Source organism: Eleutherodactylus coqui, chromosome 4 (genome assembly GCF_035609145.1).
Source record: "Eleutherodactylus coqui strain aEleCoq1 chromosome 4, aEleCoq1.hap1, whole genome shotgun sequence".
In the NCBI taxonomy this organism is placed as follows: Eukaryota; Metazoa; Chordata; class Amphibia; order Anura; family Eleutherodactylidae; genus Eleutherodactylus; species Eleutherodactylus coqui.
This window is the reverse complement of record NC_089840.1, coordinates 213099596-213122823: the sequence shown is the minus strand read 5'-3', so window position 1 is coordinate 213122823 and position 23228 is coordinate 213099596. Positions and strand designations below refer to the sequence as shown.

General features: G+C 47.0%; 1 protein-coding gene across 1 annotated transcript in view; it reads left to right on the top strand.

Annotated features, from left to right (window-relative positions):
* Positions 1 to 1411: 1411 nt before the first annotated feature.
* Positions 1412 to 23228, top strand: part of HECTD2 (HECT domain E3 ubiquitin protein ligase 2) — a 75913-nt gene continuing 54096 nt past the window's right edge. Inside the window, exons 1-2 of the mRNA XM_066600712.1 lie at positions 1412 to 1624; positions 17899 to 18028. Of these exons, the coding sequence (XP_066456809.1) occupies positions 1508 to 1624; positions 17899 to 18028 (247 nt within the window). The 5' untranslated portion in view covers positions 1412 to 1507. The remainder of the gene's footprint in view (positions 1625 to 17898; positions 18029 to 23228) is intronic.

Genomic DNA, 23228 nt, shown 5'->3' with positions numbered 1-23228 from the left:
ACAATAACCCCGTGTGAATGAGCCCCACAGGTACGAGCGCACATAGCGGACATTTGTTGTGGATCTTCGCTGCAGCTTTCACTGCATTGCGATGAATGAAACCTGCGGTGAAATTTCACCGTTTTTTGCAAGAGCCGGCGGCGGGACGGGAAGCCTGCAGGGGGGCTATTTCCTACTGCCGATTTCTACAGCTGTAAGGCCGATGTCCCACGAGCGTATGCGTATTTGCGTTCTCATGAGCGCCACCTATTTCCCGAACAAACGTTCCTTTCTTGAACGCACATCAGCGTATTTCACTGTACTTTGTCTAAACGCAAGGACTGCGCATTCGCACGTACTAAAAAACGCGCATGTTCTCAGCGACTGGAATGGCGAATGAGTCTAATGAGTTACAGAAGTGTTCTTTTTCCTGCGCAATTTTTTTCCATAGGGGCCGGCAAAGCGATGCGAGGTTTCCCATAGAAATCAAAACTTCCCCGAAGAGATGCGAAGCGGTTTTAACGTGAAAGCGCCTCGCATCCGCAGAAACATAACATGTTGGCGAGCGCGTATTTTTCACGCAGCACAAATACCTATGTTTGTGTACGAATCCGTTGAAGTCAATAGGTTACTTTAGGGGGCCGTCACACTGGCGTTCGCGATATCACTGCGTTTTTTTACCGTGAATATTAAGAGAATTTTCTAATGTTAACAACGCATCACACAAAAGTCGCAAAGCACAAACTTGCGATATTTTGTGCGATGTGTATTCAAGATTGACATTCACGTTAAAAAAAGCAGCAATATCGCGATCGCAAGTGTGACGGCAGCCTTAGGCGAATTGCGCACACAACAGTTTCATGTGCAAAAAGACCCCTCAACCGCGATCCCGTAATTCAAACGGCTTATTAGCACATGCACAGGGAGAATAGAAAATGCTGAGAATTATTTAGCACAACGGCATTGCGCCCGCAGAATACGCGTATCATGCTGAAATGCGCAGGAAAAATCTGTGCGTGTGAATGAACCCATTTTTTCAGTATTGCCTGCGCCGATTTTGTGTGCACAAATACGCGCCCGTGTGAACTGGCCGTACGTGCGCAAAAAAAAACAAAAACTGTCTGAATAAGCCCCTAAGTAATTGATTGTCGGACTACGACTCCCAGCATGCCATGCGATTTCCCAGACGTTGTATGAGAGCAGTAGACCGCAGCTGCTGGGGCGGCCCCGGGCACACTGGTGCTTGTAGTCCCAGAGCTGCTGGGGCGGCCCCGAGCACGCTGGTGCTTGTAGTCCCACTGCTGCTGCTGATGTGGGAACACCTCACGTATAGACGTAACCACAACAACAGCAGAGCCCCGCCCCTTGCGGCCACGTGACTTGTCAGGTGACCATGACGTCACGGGACTCCCGCATCCAGTGTAGTAGAGGACGGAGCGGCTGACGGGTGGCTCAGTGCGGGAGGCGGACGGCGCTGGATGTGCCCCATGGGGCGGCCCCGGGAGGACGGACATCCAGAGGGGCTGTGATGAGCTCCCTGCCTGCCGAGAGCCACATGGAAGAGGAGCAGCTGGGATACCAGGAGGAGCGACCGAGGGACAAACTGCCCCCCATCCTGTGTGCGGCCAGCGCAGCCTCTGCTGGGGTAATTACAGCTCTTGTTCTCACCAAACTTTCCCAGAGTCCGGCATGGCAGATCTGTGTATGGAGCAGGATGGGGAAAGTGCCCGGCAGTGGGCAGAAGTTGTGCCAAGTTCCCAGGAAGGGACAGAAATCTGTGCATGTGCTGATCAATCTGTTGCTCTCTGTTATCAGCCGGTCAGACTTACTGCAGTGAAGTTAGTAACAATGACTGAGCCCCTCCAGAGAGCTTCCTGCAGGGATGTACCTGAGGCGCTGGGGATGTCTTATTAGTCTGCTGCCTTGGGATCACTTCACAGTTTCCGTCTCTCTTCGCTGCTTTTGGAGGAGAGAAACTGAAAACAATTGTGGGAAAAAAATCGGTGTTTTTCCCTCGGTGTTCATTACAACTAGGCTTAAAAAAATGAGCAGAAAGGCTTCCGTCTGCTTTCATTCCGTCCGGTTTTGAGGGGGATGGAAAAATAACGGTGCAAACTGCCTTGTGTTTCCATGCAAAAAAAAGGAAATTAACAGAACGGAAGCTTTTTTTTTTTTTTTTAAACCCAATTAAAATCAATGGGGAAAAAAACAGATCCGTTTTTATGTTTGCTCCAAAAATGGAGCAGAGAGATGGGAGCCCCGAACTGCCCCTAAGGCAGGTGTGAGAGCAGCCCTGGGAATATATTGTATGAGTAGCGGGTAATAAGTGTCACTATTACTCCATTATTAAACTAGCGGTTACACTGGAGCGCGGTAGTCGGTCCTGCTGGCTGGAGGATAATGATGCCTCCCAGTAGCCGCTGCGGTCCAGAGGGGGACTGGAGTTGGAATGACTAGAACTGTTGGCATTAGTCACTCCAGCAACAGAGTCTGTGCGCTGAGCCCCCTTGTATCTGTGCGTGCTGAGCCCCCTTGGATGTCTGTGCGCGCTGAGCCCCCCTGTACCTCTGTGTGCAGCCCCCCTGTACCTCTGTGTGCAGCCCCCCTGTACCTCTGTGTGCAGCCCCCCTGTACCTCTGTGTGCAGCCCCCCTGTACCTCTGTGTGCAGCCCCCCCTGTACCTCTGTGTGCAGCCCCCCCTGTACCTCTGTGTGCAGCCCCCCCTGTACCTCTGTGTGCAGCCCCCCCTGTACCTCTGTGTGCAGCCCCCCCTGTACCTCTGTGTGCAGCCCCCCCTGTACCTCTGTGTGCAGCCCCCCCTGTACCTCTGTGTGCAGCCCCCCCTGTACCTCTGTGTGCAGCCCCCCCTGTACCTCTGTGTGCAGCCCCCCCTGTACCTCTGTGTGCAGCCCCCCCTGTACCTCTGTGTGCAGCCCCCCCTGTACCTCTGTGTGCAGCCCCCCCTGTACCTCTGTGTGCAGCCCCCCCTGTACCTCTGTGTGCAGCCCCCCCTGTACCTCTGTGTGCAGCCCCCCCTGTACCTCTGTGTGCAGCCCCCCCTGTACCTCTGTGTGCAGCCCCCCCTGTACCTCTGTGTGCAGCCCCCCCTGTACCTCTGTGTGCAGCCCCCCCTGTACCTCTGTGTGCAGCCCCCCCTGTACCTCTGTGTGCAGCCCCCCCTGTACCTCTGTGTGCAGCCCCCCCTGTACCTCTGTGTGCAGCCCCCCCTGTACCTCTGTGTGCAGCCCCCCCTGTACCTCTGTGTGCAGCCCCCCCTGTACCTCTGTGTGCAGCCCCCCCTGTACCTCTGTGTGCAGCCCCCCCTGTACCTCTGTGCGCAGCCCCCCCTGTACCTCTGTGCGCAGCCCCCCCTGTACCTCTGTGCGCAGCCCCCCTTGTACCTCTGTGCGCAGCCCCCCTTGTACCTCTGTGCGCGCTGAGCCCCCCCCCTTGTATCTCTGTGCGCGCTGAGCCCCCCCCCTTGTATCTCTGTGCGCGCTGAGCCCCCCTCATATCCTTCCGATGGTCCTGGGGAGAGCAGCGAGTTGTTACATTGTGTGTTTATAAACATGGACATTCTGTTGCAGAATCCACAGTTTTGTGTAGCCTGCAGGGAGACTCACTCATATTATCCTCAAATTATGCGGGTTCACAAAGTTAGCAAGTTCCTCTGCAAGTAACACATCTTCTGTAACAATGTAACGGGCTTTTGAAGAAGTTGTCTGTGTATTCTTGATGTAACTACTTTTGGCTCCTGCACTTTGAATGGGTAGAGGTGCACTTAAAGGGGTTGTCCGGTTGGCGACCGATTTTTAGTATAGGCTCCAATGTGTTAAAATATAAAAAAAAGCTGGACTATAGTAACCGTATTTTAGTGGCAACTAGCGTCTACAGGTGTAGGTACGTAGGTGGTCCGGTAGGGGTACCATTCCCTCTAGTTATGCACATACCTTTAGGGTTCTCTAGTACAGGGCACACATACGAGGTGGTCCTAAGTTATGTAACCGCAATAACACTTTTATGATGTCAGGCTGATGTGCCTTCTGAGCTGTGTTCATAGTGGTGCTCATTTATTTATTTTTTGCTTACCCATCCTCTCCGCCGGTGATCCAGCACTGCAGCCTCACGGTCCTACCGCTCTTTGTTGTGGAACGGAAACCACCTGACTGCTGCAGCCAAGTAGAGGCCACCGCAGCCACGTGCCGTTCTCCTGGCATCATGGCTCCCAGCATGTGAGGGTCAACCGATATTGCACTTGTAAAATTGTTATTCTGGATGCGAGCACGATGAATTTGTATAAAAAAGCCCAAAACGCATCGCCTCACATCTATGTATTTGCAATTTTCACGTGTTTTGTCATATACGTAAAAAAAAAAATCGCAATTGTTTTCAATTGTGAAAATTGCTTTATCGCATGACATGCAAATGCAGTGAATTTTTTTTTGGGAGGAATCATCCGAAAATTGGGCATGCAGCAACATTTCAATCTCGCAACATTGTGAGCGAAAAATCGCACATAAATAAACAGATTGGAATCTAATGTGTGAATGCTCGTCAGCTCCATCCATATCAGTACTGGATGCGCTAAACTCGCCTGGTTGGATGCATCGTAAGGCCCCCTATCACACGAGTGTATGCATATTTGCGTGCGCCTGAGCGATACTTTGTGGCCTATTTTTATGTCCATTTGATTGAAATGGCTAATTAATCTAATGAGTTCCAGATAGTGGGCTCTTTTTTATCCTGTACAATTGCGCAGTGTTTCACACACCCCCTAGCGTATTTTGTGTTTATTTGCGCAACCCCATTGCGTTTTTTTTCTATGAGCGTGCTACGCACATGGGATAAAGCGCAGCATGTCCTATTTTGTGCATATTACACTCATTATAGGCTATGGGGGATTCGAATTGGGAGTAAAGTATGCATGGAATATGCGCATTAAGCACTGCGTATTATGCATGGGAAAATCCGTACATAATACAGCCCCTATTCGCCCGAGAGTGTCTCTCATGGGGGGTTGTGTCCTTGTACTCCCCCTCTCTATTATATTAAAGTAGCTTTTTTTTCTGTTACGTGAAAATAACAAGTTATTAAAAACCCTCTTCGCAGACAGCGAGCTGCCACTTGGTTATTGAGAACACATGCCGGGAACGTGGCAGTCTGTTGTGTCGCTAAGCAGCAGCGAGACAGAGTAGACAGAAAACCCGAGAAAACAGAAAAAACGCCTTTTAAAGTGAATGCAAACAAAAATATATAGTGACACGATAAAACCGCGTCAGAAGATGGCGGCATCAGCGGGGTTTGCTGCGGAGAATTCTGCTGATTGGTGGATTGAAGAGGTTACTGCACTTATTGGAGCGTCTTCTGTCGCCGGAAACGCTGCCGGGTCTAAATCTGCGGCATTTCTATTTATCCTACGCATTTCAGTCTTTGAAATACCAGGGCTAAAATCGGCACAACTGCAGCTAAAAAGGCGGCCAAATCGGCAGCATGTAGGTACAGAGGTGGCCACTTTGGCTTTACAGCACATTTTCTGTAGGTTTTGAATGGGGCCGGCAAAAGCATCGCACGATGTGCTAGGTGGAAACGCTTGCTGATCTTTAAAAAGAACATGACACCACACTTGCAAAAAGTCTGATATTGGCCTGCAGGAATGTTGCCTTCCAATAGGTGTCGCTGTAGAGGTATTATTCCATCTTTTACATTTGCATATTTCCCAGAGGAGCAACAATGGCCTTATAGACCTCCTGACACCTCAGTGCTCTCCCTAAGGAAAAACGATACCCCTCCTAACCCATGTCTATAGGCCTCTCACTAGCCAAGCTAGAAATCTCCTGCACACTGATGAGGGGCAATCGCCCAGAAACAGCTATCACTTGACATGGTTTATCTTCTTTCCCTGGAGAGGATTCTGGCTTTGGCTTACAATTCCTAGTCAGTGTTACAAGCCTTACAAGTCTGACATTGACTTGCAGGAATACTGACATTCCAATAGGGGGCGCTGTAGAAATATTATTCCTTCTTCCCACTTGCATATGTCCCAGAGGAGCCTTATAAGTCTCCTCACGTCTAGGTGCTCTCCTTAAGGAAAAAACGATAGGCTTCCTAACCTCTGTGAGGATGAAGATGGGTGAATGAATGGCGCAAGCCATAAGTCCTCTCCAAGAAGTGGGAAGCAGCCTAGAGGATGGTGACAGTGGTAGAAGAACTTGGGAATTGTTGAAATGACGATCAAGGAACTTCTAAGTAGCAGCTTAGTGAATAGCGATGCATGGTAGTAAAGACATAAGATGGTCTATGATCGAAATGGGTGGGAGGTGTAACGTCAGTACAGTAGACAGAGACCACAATCTACTAGCATGGTGGACCTCCTTTGGTCTTCAGAACTGCAGCAATCTCTTGTGATGTAGATTCTACTAGATGTTGACATTGTTCTGGAGGGATATTGGCCCATGTGGACTGGAGAGCTTGCCATTGTAGAAAGTTAGATGGGAGGTTCTGATCTACTGTGAACAGAGGCCAGGAAGGGTTTGCTTGCAGCAAATTCTGGGCCTTCCTTGGTGCAGCAAAAATCTGGATTCATCTAACCAAGCAATGGTTTTCTGCTTTTTGACCTTGCCTTTGTGTTTCTCTTAAACAGTAAAGGAACTTGAGCTGGACACTTGCTGTTATAGCCCATTGGTACTAAGGAATGATGAGTTATGTGCGTGGACATGTTAGTTGGAGCACCACAGTTGTATTCGGCTACAATTTGGTGGACTGTTCACTGTTTGTTCTCCAGAATGATTCTTAACATCCTCTTCTGACCCCTTTGTCAATGAGTTATATTCTCAGGATCCCCTTTCCTCGGATGGTTTTCCTCGATCCCGCCATTCTTGGTTTACTCTCGACATTGTTGCATGAGCGAACCTTAACAAGGTTGGCAGTTTATGAAATACTGGCACCGACCAGATTGGCATTGAAGACCGCGCTTTGTTTGAAGTCACTGAGATTTGCTCCCCCACCCCCCCCATTCTAATGTGGATTTTTAAACTAAGGTCTGCTTCACAAGGACATATTTGCTCATAGATAATTTCCGCAAGCGGTACACAAAGGAAAAAAGTCCATTGATTTCAATAGGTTCTTTCCGTATTTTGCATGTGCGTTTTGGTCGTTAATAAAATCTAGATCATTTTTTTTTTTTTGTGTGCACCAGTCCCATAGAAGTCAATAGGTGGGTGTGCAAGTGCATGCGCAATATGCCAGGACATGCATGAAACGTGTAATTGTGCAGGAAAAAACATATCTGGAACTCATTAAGACTTATAAACCATTTTCAATCGGTGCGTCTTTTTTCGCCATGCAAATGAGCATCCATTGCGGGCGCAAAAAGTACAGTAAAATACGTCAATGCGCATGCAAAAAAGGCTCATTCATTCTGCAAATTCGCATGCGCTCAGGCCGTCCACAAGACATATTCATTTGCTGATTTCACACCGATTGAAATGACTAATTGGTCTTCATGAGATGTGTTCTTTTTCCCGCACAAGTATATCCTGCATCTCTTTGCGTATTGCGCGTACATTTGCGCACCTCACGTTGATTTCTTTGTTGCGCAAATACACAGATAAATAGAATAAGTTCTATTTTATTATTTATTTCTTTGATGTGCGCAAAATATGAAAATGTGAACGAACCCATTGAAATCAATGGGTTCTATTCTGCGTGCCTGCTTGGTTCATACAACCTTACTGAGATCTCCTAAAGTCAGTTTTGATTTATTTTTTTTTTAAAGATGGATTTTTGGTACCAAACCACGTGGAAAAGTCAAGATGTAACTGATGTCAGTCTTTGAGGGAAAAAAAAGTGTATTGAGTATTGTCAGGATTGTTGCCTTGCCAGGTGGTGCCGCATTACATGAACACAGCATCACCTGCTGGGCTGAAGTGGGAAGCCGCGTGTTTCCATTTATTCACGCTTCACAATTCGTCCTTTTTCGTGATGTAGATTTACGCAGTTTGAATTTCACCGCTTCCTGTTTAATGTGTGCTGAAAGGGAGACTTGTTCCCGTAATTCCTGCATGATTACTTTTCTTCAACCGTAACATGTGCATCCAGAATCTTTTGTGTTGCGCTCAGCGTTCTTCACTACTCCGCAGGCAGTTGGAGCGCACGATCTTCGCCACAATATGCCGTACAGCTAGAGAAGCCCTGGCAAATAAAGGGCCCGCACCGTTATTGTTAAGGCACGCTGGAAACGGCAGGATTCAAGAAAAAATTGATTTCTCGCCACAGGCGTTGGTTTTTAATGCGACTAATGTATTTACTTAGTTTCTGAGTATTACCAGGGCGGAGTGACACGGCCGTCTGTTACTGAAGCCCTAACTATCCAATAAAGACAGTCTAACTGTGCAGAAAAGCCTGAAATAATCGGAAATACAGCAATTTTCACATTTCATTTTTTTAATTGAAGAAACCCTCCAGCCGCCTGCGGATAGATCCCTGCGTATCGCTGCATATGTCCTATGTTTTTTGAATGGGACATTGATCATTGTGCGAAAGATATAGTTTTTCATGTATGTCTACAGAAAAAGTTACAAATACTCCGTATATACGGGGGGCTCATTCCCTCGGACATATGTATAAAGCACTGTGGTTCTCCCGTCAGTGTGTTACCCATTTTGCAACCATGCGTTCTGCTGGCATTCACTGTGTATGGATGCAAGTGCACTGCACATGCTTGCGTATTACACGGATATGGACATGCGCAGTGTGACACTTTTTTTAAACTTCCAGTTTCAGAGTAGGGATGACTATGCAGACGCCGCCCATACACAATGTATTGCGTATAGATAGTGTTTCTAACGCAGCTTATACAGGGGTGTAGGGCTCACACTGAATAGGTGCGCCGTGAAATGGAGCATGCTGCAATTTATTTCTCGTGCATAGCGATATGCAGTCTCTACACGCCAGTGTGCATGGAACAATGAAAGGCCATTGACTTTCATTGACTCTATTTACAGCGTGTTGCGCATGCGTGCAACGCTAGCATGATACATGGGGGAAACACTGTCGTGGATATGGGCACTTGTGGTTGCCTTCAAAGGGAATTATTGTGATTGTACAGTAAGGGCTCATTCACATGAGCAAATTTGCGAGCGTAACAGTGGCCCCCTATAGTGCCCCTAGTAGTAACAGTGACCTCCATAGAGGCCGCAGTAGTGATGGTGACACCCCTTTTCTTAGTGGTCCTAGTAGTAATAATGCCTCCAACCACCAACACGCCTGCTCCTCCATAGTGGCTCTAGTAGTAATGGTGACACCCCCACCTCCATAGTGGCCCTAGTAGTAATGGTAAACCCCCCCCCCCCCACGGTGGCCCTGGCAGTAATGGTGACCCCCCCCCCTCCCCTCCACGGTGGCCCTGGTAGTAATGGTGACCCCCCCCCCCCCCTCCCCTCCACGGTGGCCCTGGTAGTAATGGTGACCCCCCCCCCTCCCCTCCACGGTAGCCCTGGTAGAAATGGTGACCCCCCCCCCTCTCCCCTCCACGGTGGCCCTGGTAGTAATGGTGACCGACCCCCCCCCCCCTCCCCTCCTCTCCACGGTGGCCCTGGTAGTAATGGTGACCGACCCCCCCCCCCTCCTCTCCACGGTGGCCCTGGTAGTAATGGTGACCCCCCCCCCCTCCACGGTGGCCCTGGTATTAATGGTGGCCCCCCCCCCTCCACGGTGGCCCTGGTAGTAATGGTGATCGACCCCTCCCCTCCTCTTCACGGTGGCCCTGGTAGTAATGGTGACCGCCCCCCCCTCCTCTCCACGGTGGCCCTGGTAGTAATGGTGACCGCCCCCCCCCCCCCTCCCCTCCTCTCCACGGTGGCCCTGGTAGTAATGGTGACCGCCCCCCCCCTCCCCTCCTCTCCACGGTGGCCCTGGTAGTAATGGTGACCGACACCCCCCCCCCCCCCCCCTCTCCACGGTGGCATAGGTAGTAATGGTGATTTCCCCCCCCCCCTCCATGGTGGCCCTGGTAGTAATGGTGCCCTCCCTCCCCCCGTTCCACGGTGGCCCTAGTAGTAATGGTGACCCTCTCCATCCATGGTGGCCCTAGTAGTAATGGTGACCCTCTCCATCCATGGTGGCCCTAGTAGTAATGGTGACTGTTGAATTCTCAATAGTAGATCTACCCCATTGTCCTTTCCTTACACTTGGGGTCTTCCGTACGTGACTGTCAACTTCTTTCTGCTGTAGCATTACATCACCCCACCTTCATCCATTAGAGTGGCCTACTAGAAACATGCCAACATTACCCGATGCCAAGAATATCATTTCATCATTGTTTACTAGGGAATGACATAGGTTGCCAAATGCTGGTGATTCCTTCTGCTAACGGCCAACGCAGGACAGAACAGACAGTGAAGGAGCAGAAGGTTAGCGCGGATTACGGTATGGTTGGCATCAATAAGAAAAGTTGTTTTTTTACTAGAGATGTAGAAAAGCAATTTATTTATTATCACATTGTGACTTGGTGTTAGAAGTCCAAAGTAATTAATGCAGAGAAGAAAGATACTTGGTCTCCCTCTAGTCTACGGCCTCATGCACACGGGCGGGTCGGAGTCCGCGTTTTCTTCAATCTGTACTGCGGATGGTCCGCACGGCTCGCCGTTGGATATGCGCATTACAGATTTTTTATATATATATATTTTTTAAACTCCTGCTTTTCCCGCGTTATCACCTAGCGATGACGCGGAATCTGCTACCTTTCCACAATATCAATTGCGGAAGGGACGCAAATCGGATTGTTTACATTGACTTGAACTGAAGCTGTCCACGCTAAAATAGATCGTTCTGCGATCAATTACATAATACGTGTAGTTACATAATGCAGCCATCTGAGGGCAGAGTTGTTTTTCCTGACAAACCGCCATATCAGGCTAAGGCTGGTTTCACAGAACCCGATTTGAATTGTGGATTCTGCAATCGACGTCCGTGCAGATGATCCGTGGTAAAACAGGTATTTGAAAGGCATGTGGATTCGGGTTTTTTTTTTTTCTTTCCCCTGCATACTTGCGGATGAGAATTGCGTATTCCAAAAGTGGAAGAAAAATCACAGCATGCTCTATCCGTACTGCAGAATCCATGCAGACGTCTTCCATTGAGGTCAGTGGAGGCATCCGACTCATGGCACGTAACATTGCATACGGGCTGCGAGTACCCGCTTCTTTGCTAAGTGGCGGTGCAGGAAATGGCAAACAAAAAAACTGTACTTAATACAAATATCGTACACAGGGTCACCGTCCGGGTTCAGAATCCGCATGCAGATTCCAACGTGGTCGTATGATCCCGCTCTGAAGCTGGCTTCGCATGGATATTTTTAGGCACATTTGCGCACACAAAGTGTGAATGGAACCTATTTATTTGAATATGTTTGTTCATATGGATGTGTTTTGCGTGCGCTTTTCGGATGCGCAAAAAGAGATAGTACCAGCTCTATATTTTTGCATCTTTCCACATTAAAGGTCCCCATAGATGCGAGGAGATGCGTGAAACACTGCGTGATTCCATTGGAAAAAGAACACATCTGGAAGGCGTTAGTCATTTAATTCTGGTCGTCTGTTTGCCGTGCGCAAATGAACACGCTCTGTGGGTGCAAATAGTACAGTGAAATAGGCCGATAGACTCGCAAACAAGCCTTGTTCAGTGCGCAAATACATTGTGCTAAGGCGTGCGCAATTATGCATACACCCGTATTAAGGAGCCCTAAAAATGGGAGAATTGGACCGCAGTTAATGGCAGGAATCCATGCAGCATAGCGGCATGAAGGAGAGGAAGTCATCTGCAATAGATTTGTTTTCCCACATAGGAGAGGAAGTTGAAGAGAAAACCATTATGGACATGACGTTTATTTCCGTGGTCGGGCCGTCCTTATCGTTGTTTTTAAACCAATTCATCTCAAACCAATTCATCTCATCCTAAAGAAGAAAAATCTTTTGATGCTTTTGGCTTTAATCTTGAAATCCGTTATATCATCGTGCGCTCATTACAATTCTACTCTACAGAATAGATTGACAGCATTTGCATGGCCACTTTCATGTACAGTATGTGTAGAAATAAAGTAAAACTGTTACTTTGTGGCCCTTTCACATTATATTAAATTAGGCCTGGACAAGTTATAGCCAGGTTTACTAGCCGTCCCAAAATTTAAGCGCCAGCAATGATACACTTTGGGTTGGGCTCATTCAACGTCTTAAAGGAGATGTCCCGCGCCGAAACGGGTTTTTTTTTTTTTAAACCCCCCCCCCCGTTCGGCGCGAGACAACCCCGATGCAGGGGTTAAAAAAACCACCCGCACAGCGCTTACCTGAATCCCGGCGGTCCGGCGTCTTCATACTCACCTGCTGAAGATGGCCGCCGGGATCCTCTGTCTTCATGGACCGCAGGGCTTCTGTGCGGTCCATTGCCGATTCCAGCCTCCTGATTGGCTGGAATCGGCACGTGACGGGGCGGAGCTACACGGAGCTACACGGAGCCCCATAGAGAAGAGGAGAAGACCCGGACTGCGCAAGCGCGGCTAATTTGGCCATCGGAGGGCGAAAATTAGTCGGCACCATGGAGACGAGGACGCTAGCAACGGAGCAGGTAAGTATAAAACTTTTTATAACTTCTGTATGGCTCATAATTAATGCACAATGTACATTACAAAGTGCATTATTATGGCCATGCAGAAGTGTATAGACCCACTTGCTGCCTCGGGACATCTCCTTTAATGATGATCTCAAAAGAGATCCTTGTATAGATTTAAAGAGTCACCTATTCTCTTTCCACCAATAGAAACTACCCACCACTTCCCACAACTGACCCTCCCTTCCACTAGTGATGACAGCAGGCTTAAAGGGATTTTTTTAGGCTAAGGCCTCCCTCACACAGGGTTTAGCGCTGCGTTTTCAGTCCTGTGCTAAACGCTGTACAACTCTCCCATTCGTTTCAATGGGGCTGCTCACACAAGGCTGAAAAGCCGTGGGGTGGCTTGATAGACTGCCTGTTAAAAATATGACGTAATGCTATAGAATTACGTCCTACTGCAGGAGCGATCAAAGCATCGCTGGTTGTGGTCCTTTAGGACAGGGGTCCCCAACCACCGGTCTGCGGACCGGGGCCGGGCCGTTAGGTGGTTGGCGCCGGGCCGCGGCACCACTGAAACTTTTCTTCTAAACACAAGGCCCGCGGGCCGAATCCAGCCCACTGCATTGTGTTATGTGGCCCGCGGCGTGCCGACGCCGCTCACCACTGAAGCGATTACCAGCGGGGGTGCCGCAGCTCCCCGCTGGTAATCGCGCTATTACCTCTGATCCCGGCGCACACTGACGTCAGTGTGCAGCCAGGATCCTCCTCCCCGAGTCCCCTGCTCATTAGTTCCGCAGGAGAGGACTCGGGGAGGAAGCGTGCCGGGCTGCACACTGACGTCAGGGCAAGCAGAGAGAGAGCGACGCTGACAGCAGGGAGGACGTAAGTATATGGGTTGGGGGGGCTGTTTATTTCCTGGGGGGGGGCTGCTTACTACTGGGGGAGACTGCCTATTACTTAGGGTGGGGGCTGTCTGTTACTGGGGGGCTGCTTACTACTGGGGGGGGGCTGCTTACTACTGGGGGGGGGCTGCTTACTACTGGGGGGGGGGCTGCTTACTACTGGGGGGGGGCTGCTTACTACTGGGGGGGGGGCTGCTTACTACTGGGGGGGGGGCTGCTTACTACTGGGGGGGGGGGCTGCTTACTACTGGGGGGGGGCTGCTTACTACTGGGGGGGGGGGGGCTGCTTACTACTGGGGGGGGGGCTGCTTACTACTGGGGGGGGGGCTGCTTACTACTGGGGGGGGGGGCTGCTTACTACTGGGGGGGGCTGCTTACTACTGGGGGGGGCTGCTTACTACTGGGGGGGGGGCTGCTTACTACTGGGGGGGGGGCTGCTTACTACTGGGGGGGGGGGCTGCTTACTACTGGGGGGGGGGGCTGCTTACTACTGGGGGGGGGGCTGCTTACTACTGGGGGGGGGCTGCTTACTACTGGGGGGGGGGGCTGCTTACTACTGGGGGGGGGGGCTGCTTACTACTGGGGGGGGGGCTGCTTACTACTGGGGGGGGGGCTGCTTACTACTGGGGGGGGGGCTGCTTACTACGTGGGGGGGGGCTGCTTACTAGTGGGGGGGCTGCTTACTAGTGGTGGGGGGGGCTGCTTACTAGTGGGGGGGGGCTGCTTACTAGTGGGGGGGGCTGCTTACTACTGGGGGGGGGGCTGCTTACTACTGGGGGGGGGGCTGCTTACTACTGGGGGGGGGGGCTGCTTACTACTGGGGCGAGGGGCGCTTGTTACTGGGGGGGGCTGCTTGTTACTGGGGGGGGGCTGCTTGTTACTGGGGGGGGCTGCTTGTTACTGGGGGGGGGCTGCTTGTTACTGGGGGGGGGCTGCTTGTTACTGGGGGGGGGCTGCTTGTTACTGGGGGGGGGGGAGCTGCTTATCACTGGGTGGGGGAGATAAATTATATGCTGCCCTATGTTAGTGCTGGGGAGGGGAATAGATATACTGTCCTATGTGTCTGCTGCCAGGCGTGGGGGGGAGAGGGGGGATATATTATACTGCCCTATATGTGTACTGCCAGAGCATTCAAAATGTCATAATTGAATAAGTATGCACTAAACTCCAACCCCCTTCATAACCCTGCCCCATATAACCAAAGCCCCGCCCATGTCCTGCCTAACCCTGCCGGGCCTTGTAAAAATGTTCTTGCTTGAAGCCGCTCCCTGGTGCCAAAAAGGTTGGGGACCACTGCTCTAGGAGGACTACAAGAAAGTGTAAAAATAAGATCAATAAAGTTTTAGTAATTATAAAAAAATAAATAAATGTTCATTTGCCATATCTGCAATATAAAAAATCAAAATAATAAACCAAAAATATGTGTTTGGTATCGCTGCGTACGTAAAAGTCTGATCTATCAAATTAATGCATTATTTACCCTGCACCGTGAACGTGGTACGAAAAAACCCCCAAAAAACCCCACTCTAAATGCACTTTTTTGGTCACCCTATCTCAAAGAAAAAATGTAATAAAAAGCGATCAAAAAGTCAATTCTATGCGAAAATGGTATCAACAGAAACAACAGGACATAACGCACAAAATGAGCCCTCACATAACTATGTCGGCGGAAAAATAAAGTTATTGTGCATAGAAAATGGACACAGAAAATAATTTTAAATTTAATTTCTTTAAAAAAAATACAAGTAGTACAGCAAAAAAAAAAAGAACTAGTTTTAGTATCGTAGTAATCGTACTGACCCGGAGAATAAAGTTATCAGGTCATTTTTGTTGCAGTTTATGCGCCATAGAAACAGGACGCACCGAAAAATGGGTAAATGTTTCTTTTTTTTCCATTTCTCTACGCTTAGAATTTTAAAAAAGTTTTTCAGTACACTATATGGTACAATAAATAGCACCATTTAAAAATACAACTTGTCCCGCAAAAAACAAGCCCTCATACAGCGACGTCGGTAGATAAATAAAGGAACTATGATTTTTTTTTTTTTTTAAAGGGAGTAGGAAAAAACAAAAATGGAAAAAAAGTGAGCGAGCCAAAGATGATTTTTATACCTGCTGAAAACGAACAATAAATGAAAAGCAGACGATTTTACACCGAACGATTATTATTCATTTTCGCTCGTTTGAACGATTTATTTATTTATTTTAATTTTAATTGTTCCGTGTTAAAGGGGCCCCTTTAGATACTGATGTGTCCTCAAGATAAATCATCAATATCAGATCAGTGGGGTCTGCCGCTCAGGACCTTCACTGCCCAGCTGTTTGAAGTAGCTGCGGCTCTCAGATGGGCGTTGCAGCCACTTCACTGCATACCATCCACAGCGCCGTACCTTTCATAACAGCAGTACCTGGAATAGCAACTCAGTCCCATCAGTTGAATTGGACTGAGCTGCTCTTAGGCCATGTGAACAGGACATCACAGGTCTGAGAATAGGCCTTGGTGCTCAGCGCTGCACAGTTATTAGAGGCCTTGACACTTGGCTGGGCACTGCGGCCAATGATGTCGCATTTATCAGTCACATGGCCTAAATGCAGCTGCTTTGGAAAAGTAATCCATATTCTAGGCTCCTTTTACATGGAGCAATTAATCGTTTGAACGAACAAGCCTTTTGCTTTCAAACTGTCCGTTTACAGGTGCAAATAATCGTTGGTTTTTGGCATTTTTTCATCATAGCTTGATCAGTCCATCTCTGGTCTGTCAGGGAAGTCTAGTAGTGGCTGGGAATGGTTTGAACCACTGAACGCTTTTTACATGCAACCACTGGGAAACGACGAACGATGATTTTTATGCCTGCCTAAAATGAGCAATAGTCGAACAAATTATCGGTCACCATTCAGTCGTTGGCCATGTTTACAGTGAATGATTATTGTTCATTTTGTTGAAGTAATCACTTAATTTAGATGATATTTAAATGGTATTGTAGCTTTATTAATCGGGTATGTATAAAAATTTTTTGATGCATCAGGGGATAAATCAATGAGAAATACTCAAGTGATGCTTCCAAGCTCTACTGTTTTATTGTTGCAATACAAGAGGTTACAGTATAGCATCTCCAACAGCCAACAATTCAAAGTCTGCAGCATGTGTGATACTTCTCTTGTTGTAAAACATTACAAAGGTTAATTATGACAAAGCTGTATGGTCAGCGTTTTGGACCCTGTTAGAAAACGTCAAATGCAACACGTGACTTTTGCACACGTACTTCCTGCTATGCACACAACACTACTGTATAAAATAGAATTCAATACTTTCACAAAATCACGATATTGCCGTGAGAAAACGCAGCAATATTGCACAGAACGCAGATGCTACATCGCTGTGATTTTCTCATGGCGATATCGCTGTCGCCTGTGTAAAAAAGGCCTAATTGTTCCGTGTAAAAGGGCCCTCAGGCTCGGTTCACACGAGGTAAAATTGCCACAGAATTTCCGTGCGGAAAGTCTGCACTGCAATTCCGCCTGCAGCTCCCAATCCCGGGATTAGTCAGCAAAGTGGACGAGATTTTGCAAAAATTTCATCCACACGCTGCGGCCAATCCGTTGCGACCAAACCGCACGAAAACTGACGTGGAGCGAAGTTCAATTCAGCAACATGTTAATTCTTTTCTTTTCCGCAGTGGCCTCTCTATGGGAAGAGAAAGCCGCAGGGAAATGCCGACGGCGACACGGCTACAAAACCCGCGGCTAAAAGCCGTGTGTTTTCAAGCTGCGCTATTCGAGTGGAATTCTCACCGTTTTTCAGGGCAGCCATTCCACGAGAATTCCACAGAAATTCTGTCCTATGTGACTCCAGCCTCAATCTTGGCAAACCCCTTCAACCGTCCCTCAAGACCCCTGCCTATACCTCAGGTAGTCATTACAGGAAGCACCCAGCTCGCCTTCCGTTCACTGATTAGCATCTATGCCTGCAATGCAAAATCTAAGCCACAAGGTCTAGTTTCCTAGTCCCAAAGTCTATGGCATGCATTTTTGGGTTTTTTAGCAGGTTTTTGGTTATTTTTACAAATAATACAAATTTATTAGACAGAGGATGCACACGTTCACATCAGTAGTTCAATAAAATTTTCCATAAGTAATACTTCTCAGCCACATGACTGCCTCCTGCCCTAATCTACCACTGTGGGCAGAGGCTGCCCATGCCAGCCGTTGTATAATCCCAGCATTACAATGCTTTTATGCAGATTCGTGTAGTATTGCATAATAAATAATGCATCAAACTATTCGAAATTCCGCTGTGTAAAAGTGTCTACTGTATTGTCCTGATACTCCGTGTTCCAGTTTGTCACAGTATAAGTCATTGGGGGGACGTTTGCTGTAAATTATATTTTGTAGTAATTGCTTCCTTTAATTGCAGGGGATGGAGAGAGCAGCTAAGGGCCAGTTCTCAACGTTCAGCAGTTTCATTTCAACCATCAACCAAAAGAAAGAAGCCGCTGGGAACAGATGCTCACCTACGCAGCTTGTTATACCCAATAACAAAAATGGTAAATAGAGAATTATGTATGCAGCTGGTTCCGCAAAAACCGTGGTGGGGAAACTGTGCTCGATGAATAGAGCTGTGATAAAGTCACTATACAAGCTGCTTGGGATTGTTCTTAGACTTTTTTTGTGCATGAAGTAGATTTTTTTTTTTTTTAAAAAAAACCTTTTTGGTTAAACCCTGATAGCAGTTAGATTAAAGAGGAAGAGACTCTTAAACTAACATGTTAGGGGATTGCATTGTGAGCAATTCCCATACATGTATTTATGACAGGAAAGCAGCAGACAGGACGTCTTTTGACATTCTTTGGGTCTATGGATAGATTCATCATATCTCCTTTCCTATTACATTTGCCAAAAGTACATTGCAGTTGGGACATAGTCTGTTAGGTTATGTTGGGGTCCTAAAGTGGTTGTCCAATTCTCTAAGGGACCGCTCTGGTGAAAACACTTTTTTTCCATCACTGCCCCCATTACCTGTTGGTCTATCGCACACTGGATGTCTCCTATGTACATTGCAGTTACTTCCATGCAGTGCAGCCTGCTGTCTGTCTTTCAGAACCTCTGCAATCCACTACCTGTCAAAGGCTGACAGACCTGCAAATGCAGTTTCTGCAATCCCCCACAATCTCTGCCTCTCCTGATGTTATAGTATATACGTGTGTGTTCGTGTATACACATTATATTGGGTTTACTAACCATTTGGATAGAATGTCTCTCTGAATGTCTGAATTGTCCTTGAAAAGCAGAGGAGCAGGCATTTAGATACTGCCTTCCTGATGATTGGATCAGAGACAATGCAAAGTGATGGAAAGGAAGTACAAGACAGTGAACTGCTGGCAAAATTCTAGACTTGCTACACACTTCCAGCCTGAAATTGGATTGCAAACAGCAGGGCAGCAGAAAATTGGGAAGACCACCTGGAGATCAGAACTTATAATCATGAAATAGGGGCGGGGGGGGGGGGGGGGGGGGGGGAGGGAGACAGCAGCAAATTAGATGGTAAGGAGAACCTGGTACATTTTAGAAAGTAACAATTTTGCCACAGGTAGCAGTCAGAGATGCTCCTCGGTTATGATAAGGCATGCATTTCTTAAACAGTTTGATGCATTTCACTCCAGTGCACCTTATTTCAAGACACTCCTAGAAAACACTTGTCTTGAGATATTCCCACCATATAGTCATCTGAATAGGCACAATGGAGAAGAATTACAAAAAAATCTTTCGTGCTTTGCACCACATTTATGATGATTTAGACACTTCTAGAACCCTTTTTTTTTTTTTTTTTTTTTTTTTTTTTTTTTTACACAAAGCAAGAGAGGGCATAGCTTTGTGGAAAGGGACCATGAATTTGTAGGAAAGGGATTGTGTGTAGAGTTGAGCGAACGTACTCTGTCGAGCTTGATGCTCGTTCGAGTATCAGCATACTCAATGGTGCTCGTTACTCGAACGAGCATCATGCCGTGTTCGACCCCGCCCCAGTTTTTGGCTCCTCCCTGCTGTGACATGCCTGTTTTGGCCCCGCCGCGACGCAACGCGTGTGTAAAAGGCAAATTTTCTGAAGAGAGGGAGGAAGATAGGAAAGGGTTAATGGCTGATACCTTGGACCCCTGCTAATTGGCAGAACCTAGCTAGTTCCTGGTACTGCGGTGTATCATTCATATGTCCATGTCTGGTACTGCAACTCCATCACATTCTTATCTGTTTGAGCAGAAAAGTTTTTCAATCCACACATGATCGATCTGTGGTTGTAAAATACTTATGGCTCGTTACATGGGGCATGTCCATCTAAATTATTAGCGTTGAGTGAACTGAAGCAGTAGAAACCTGTTTTGGGTCAAAATTTGCTAAAAGTTCAGTTCAGCAAGAACCTGAATCTTAGGCAGTTTGTTTTGCCCAAACCGGAAACTCATAAACCCCCCTAAAACAAGTCTCGAACACTATGCAAGAGCGTGGTGGGGTTGGTCCTTCAAGTCATGTGGTTAGCACTGTCGCCTTGTAGTGCTGGGCTCCTAGGTTGAAATCTGACCAAGGTCAACATCTGCATGGACTTTGTAAAAACTCGATCAAGATGCTGTCCTTGGCCAGAACCAAGGACTCTAGCACTGCAAGGCAACAATTCTAATTTCTGAGCCACCACGCTGCTACTGTCTTCCTCATCCTGCTTCCTTGGACCGGAAGAGGAAGTGGAGGCTCAGTCGTTAGCACTGTTGCCCTGCAGTGCTGGAGTCCTAGATTCAAATCTGACAGGACATCATCTACATGGACTTCGTAAAACTCCACATCCTTTGAAGGACTGTCACCACACTCTTAGACAGTGTATAATACTAGTTTTAGGGGGTTTTATAAACTTTGGTTCTAAGTAATTCGAACTGAACCGAATGTTATGACGAAATTCTGCAAACTGAACTTATGAAAATTTCGCTCCTCTCTTATTGATTCTCGAAATTCAGCAAAGGGCGTTATTGTCTATTGATGTCTAACGTGAGCAATATGCTAGTCGGTAAGACTGCTAGCACTATGTACTTTTCCAAATCGCACTCCCTTTGCAGAGATCAATGGTAAGTTATGCTGTTCTCATCTAGAAACTGACTGACTAGTAATGACGATTAATAGGAGGTCTGTTACTGCTAATTGATGTTTCTGCGCAAAACTCAAATGGCAAATGTTTTCTAAAGGTCACCAATAAAATTGTAGATCTGGGATACAGCAAAGCGCTCTGTATGCAGATGGTTGTAATATCTGGCTTTGTGCAGGGTAATCTCTTTCGGCTCTCGTTATATAAGTCCTGATTCAGCAGCTCCAAAGCATCTGGGGGAAAACGCATGACTTTTAATAGAACAAGCTAGAATACATACGTAAGTGCAGCTCTGCCATGTGCAGATTTAACAATTCCTACTTCTCCACATTAGCCTTTCTGCTTACAAAAGGGGCAAGTGGGCTAAGTCTAAAAAAAACCCCAGTTTACTCCAAAGTCTTTTTTTAACTTTTAGTTCAATCCAAGTCCCCGTGGTGATTTTCCAATTTCTAGCTGTGAAAACAGAGGGGAAGCTTTCTCTTCGATCAATGGCACTCATGGCTGCTAGTGTGTGGGTTTGTGTGATTCATGTTCTATACTCAGTGGCTTCCCATCTGTAATACTGCTCTCATTCATAAATTCGGAACAGTCTACATGCACCCTCACGATCTCCCACTCTGCTTCACAGCGTAACGCTCAGTACGGGAAAAGGGCTGGAGCCATCTGTAGCCACAGGGAAGAAAATGAAAACAAATGTGTATTTTTTTTTTTTCTTTTCATTTTGATGAATCCATCAAGGTCGGGTCACCTAGAAGTCTGGTTCATGTGCTGTTTTTCATTAGCAATTTTTTTAATGCAAAGTGTATAAAAATATAGCTAATTAGTTAGCACTGCTGACTTGCATACTGGAGTCTGGAGAGGGAATCTGACCAGGTTGATATCTGCATGGTGTTTGTCCATTTTCTTCTTCCTATGTGGGCTCTGCTCTGGGTGCCATTTATAGCTACCAAATAAAAAAATGCACTAAATATACTGATCAGTTGGCTCCGGGCATTCAGCAATTGTAGTTTTGTGTGCAGAGACCTTTGGCGACAATTTAACTTTTCATTTCATTCTCCCACCCGATCTGGCATCCACTTGGTAAGAAGCACCGTGCGCACTAATGTATGACACCCATTAAGTCTATTCAATGCGCACTGGTGCAAGACACAATCCAAGCGTTTTGTGGTTGCCTCGCCAAGTGCACCTCGTGTCTTTCCACGTGCGGTCATATCAGGCGGGAGAATGGTTTTGGAATAGGATCTATATACTGTCGAAGCATTGTGCTACTGTAACACTAGTGTGCACTCTGCATCTCTCAGCATCCGATTGGACAGGAGAATGGGATCAAATGGAAATTTTTTAGTGATTATGATCTACAAACAGTGCTGTGGATTATGGTGCCGCCATATAAATAACAAGAAATACAGGGTAGTCAGAAGTAGTTATAGCATTTTTAATGCAATACAAGTACAAAATCAGTTGATTGCCCTAAATTGTAACACATGAAAATGAAAATTAAATGTTCAAAAAGTAAATCTGTCTGTTTTCGACGTAATCAACCATTGCACCCTCTTAATCAATGTAAGCTTTGAGATGATAAGCCACATGTTCACATGCAACCCTACATATTTGCACTGGAATGTTATGGAATTCCTCAGTGAAAATGTTGATGTACTCACTTAATTTAGATGATACTCTAGGGGTATTGTAGCCTTATCAATCAGGTATACCTAATTATTATTTGATGCATCAGAGAAGAATACAATGAGGAACACTCCAGTGATGTTTCCAAGCTCTCCTGTTTCATTGTTCCAATAAGCGGTTATATAGTGTGGCATCCCCAATAAAGTCTACAGCACCTGTGGATACTTCTCTCTTAGTAAAACATTGCAAAGGTTAATTATCACAAAGCTGCATGCTTGGCATCTGGGACCCTGTTAGTAAAACTTCACCTACAGCGCTTCTCTTTTGCAGATGTAATTCTTGCTATACATATGGCACAACTATTATGCGCACTACACTATTGCATAAAATATATTTCAATTGTTTCACAATAATAAGCTTCAATTCGTCGACTGTTGAAATGGGATGTGCGTATATTTATCTTTAACATAGCCTCAAAGGAAAAAGTCAGGTGGGGTAAGATCCAGGGAGCGAGCTGGCCAGTCCACTGGCCGCCGTCTGCCTATCCAACGCTCTAGGTTTGTGACTGGTTAGACAAGACATTACTAGAGTGCATAATGAGTCTAATAATCCCTGATATAAAAATACCTGCCCAGACATCCCACCTGGACTGCTGTTATCCATCTCAATTGTCACTTCATGGTTTTCAGATCGCAAATAAACATAGTTGTATCTGTTATGATGGTCTAGCCAGGAATTTTATATCTGGGATTAACAGGCCTGTTTTTTGAGGAATCCGTGACGGGAAACGTTACTTGGATCTGCTTCAACACACTGTCTATCCCATCATCCCAGAGGAGTTTAATAACATTCCAGTTCGAATGTGTAGGGATACATGTGGCTTATCTCCATGCTTCGGTCTTGAGGGTGCAATGGTTGATCATTATGTCAAAAACAGACATTAGGCTGCTTTCACATATGCGTCAAGGGCTTTATTTTCCTGCTCTGTTTGGGGATCAGGA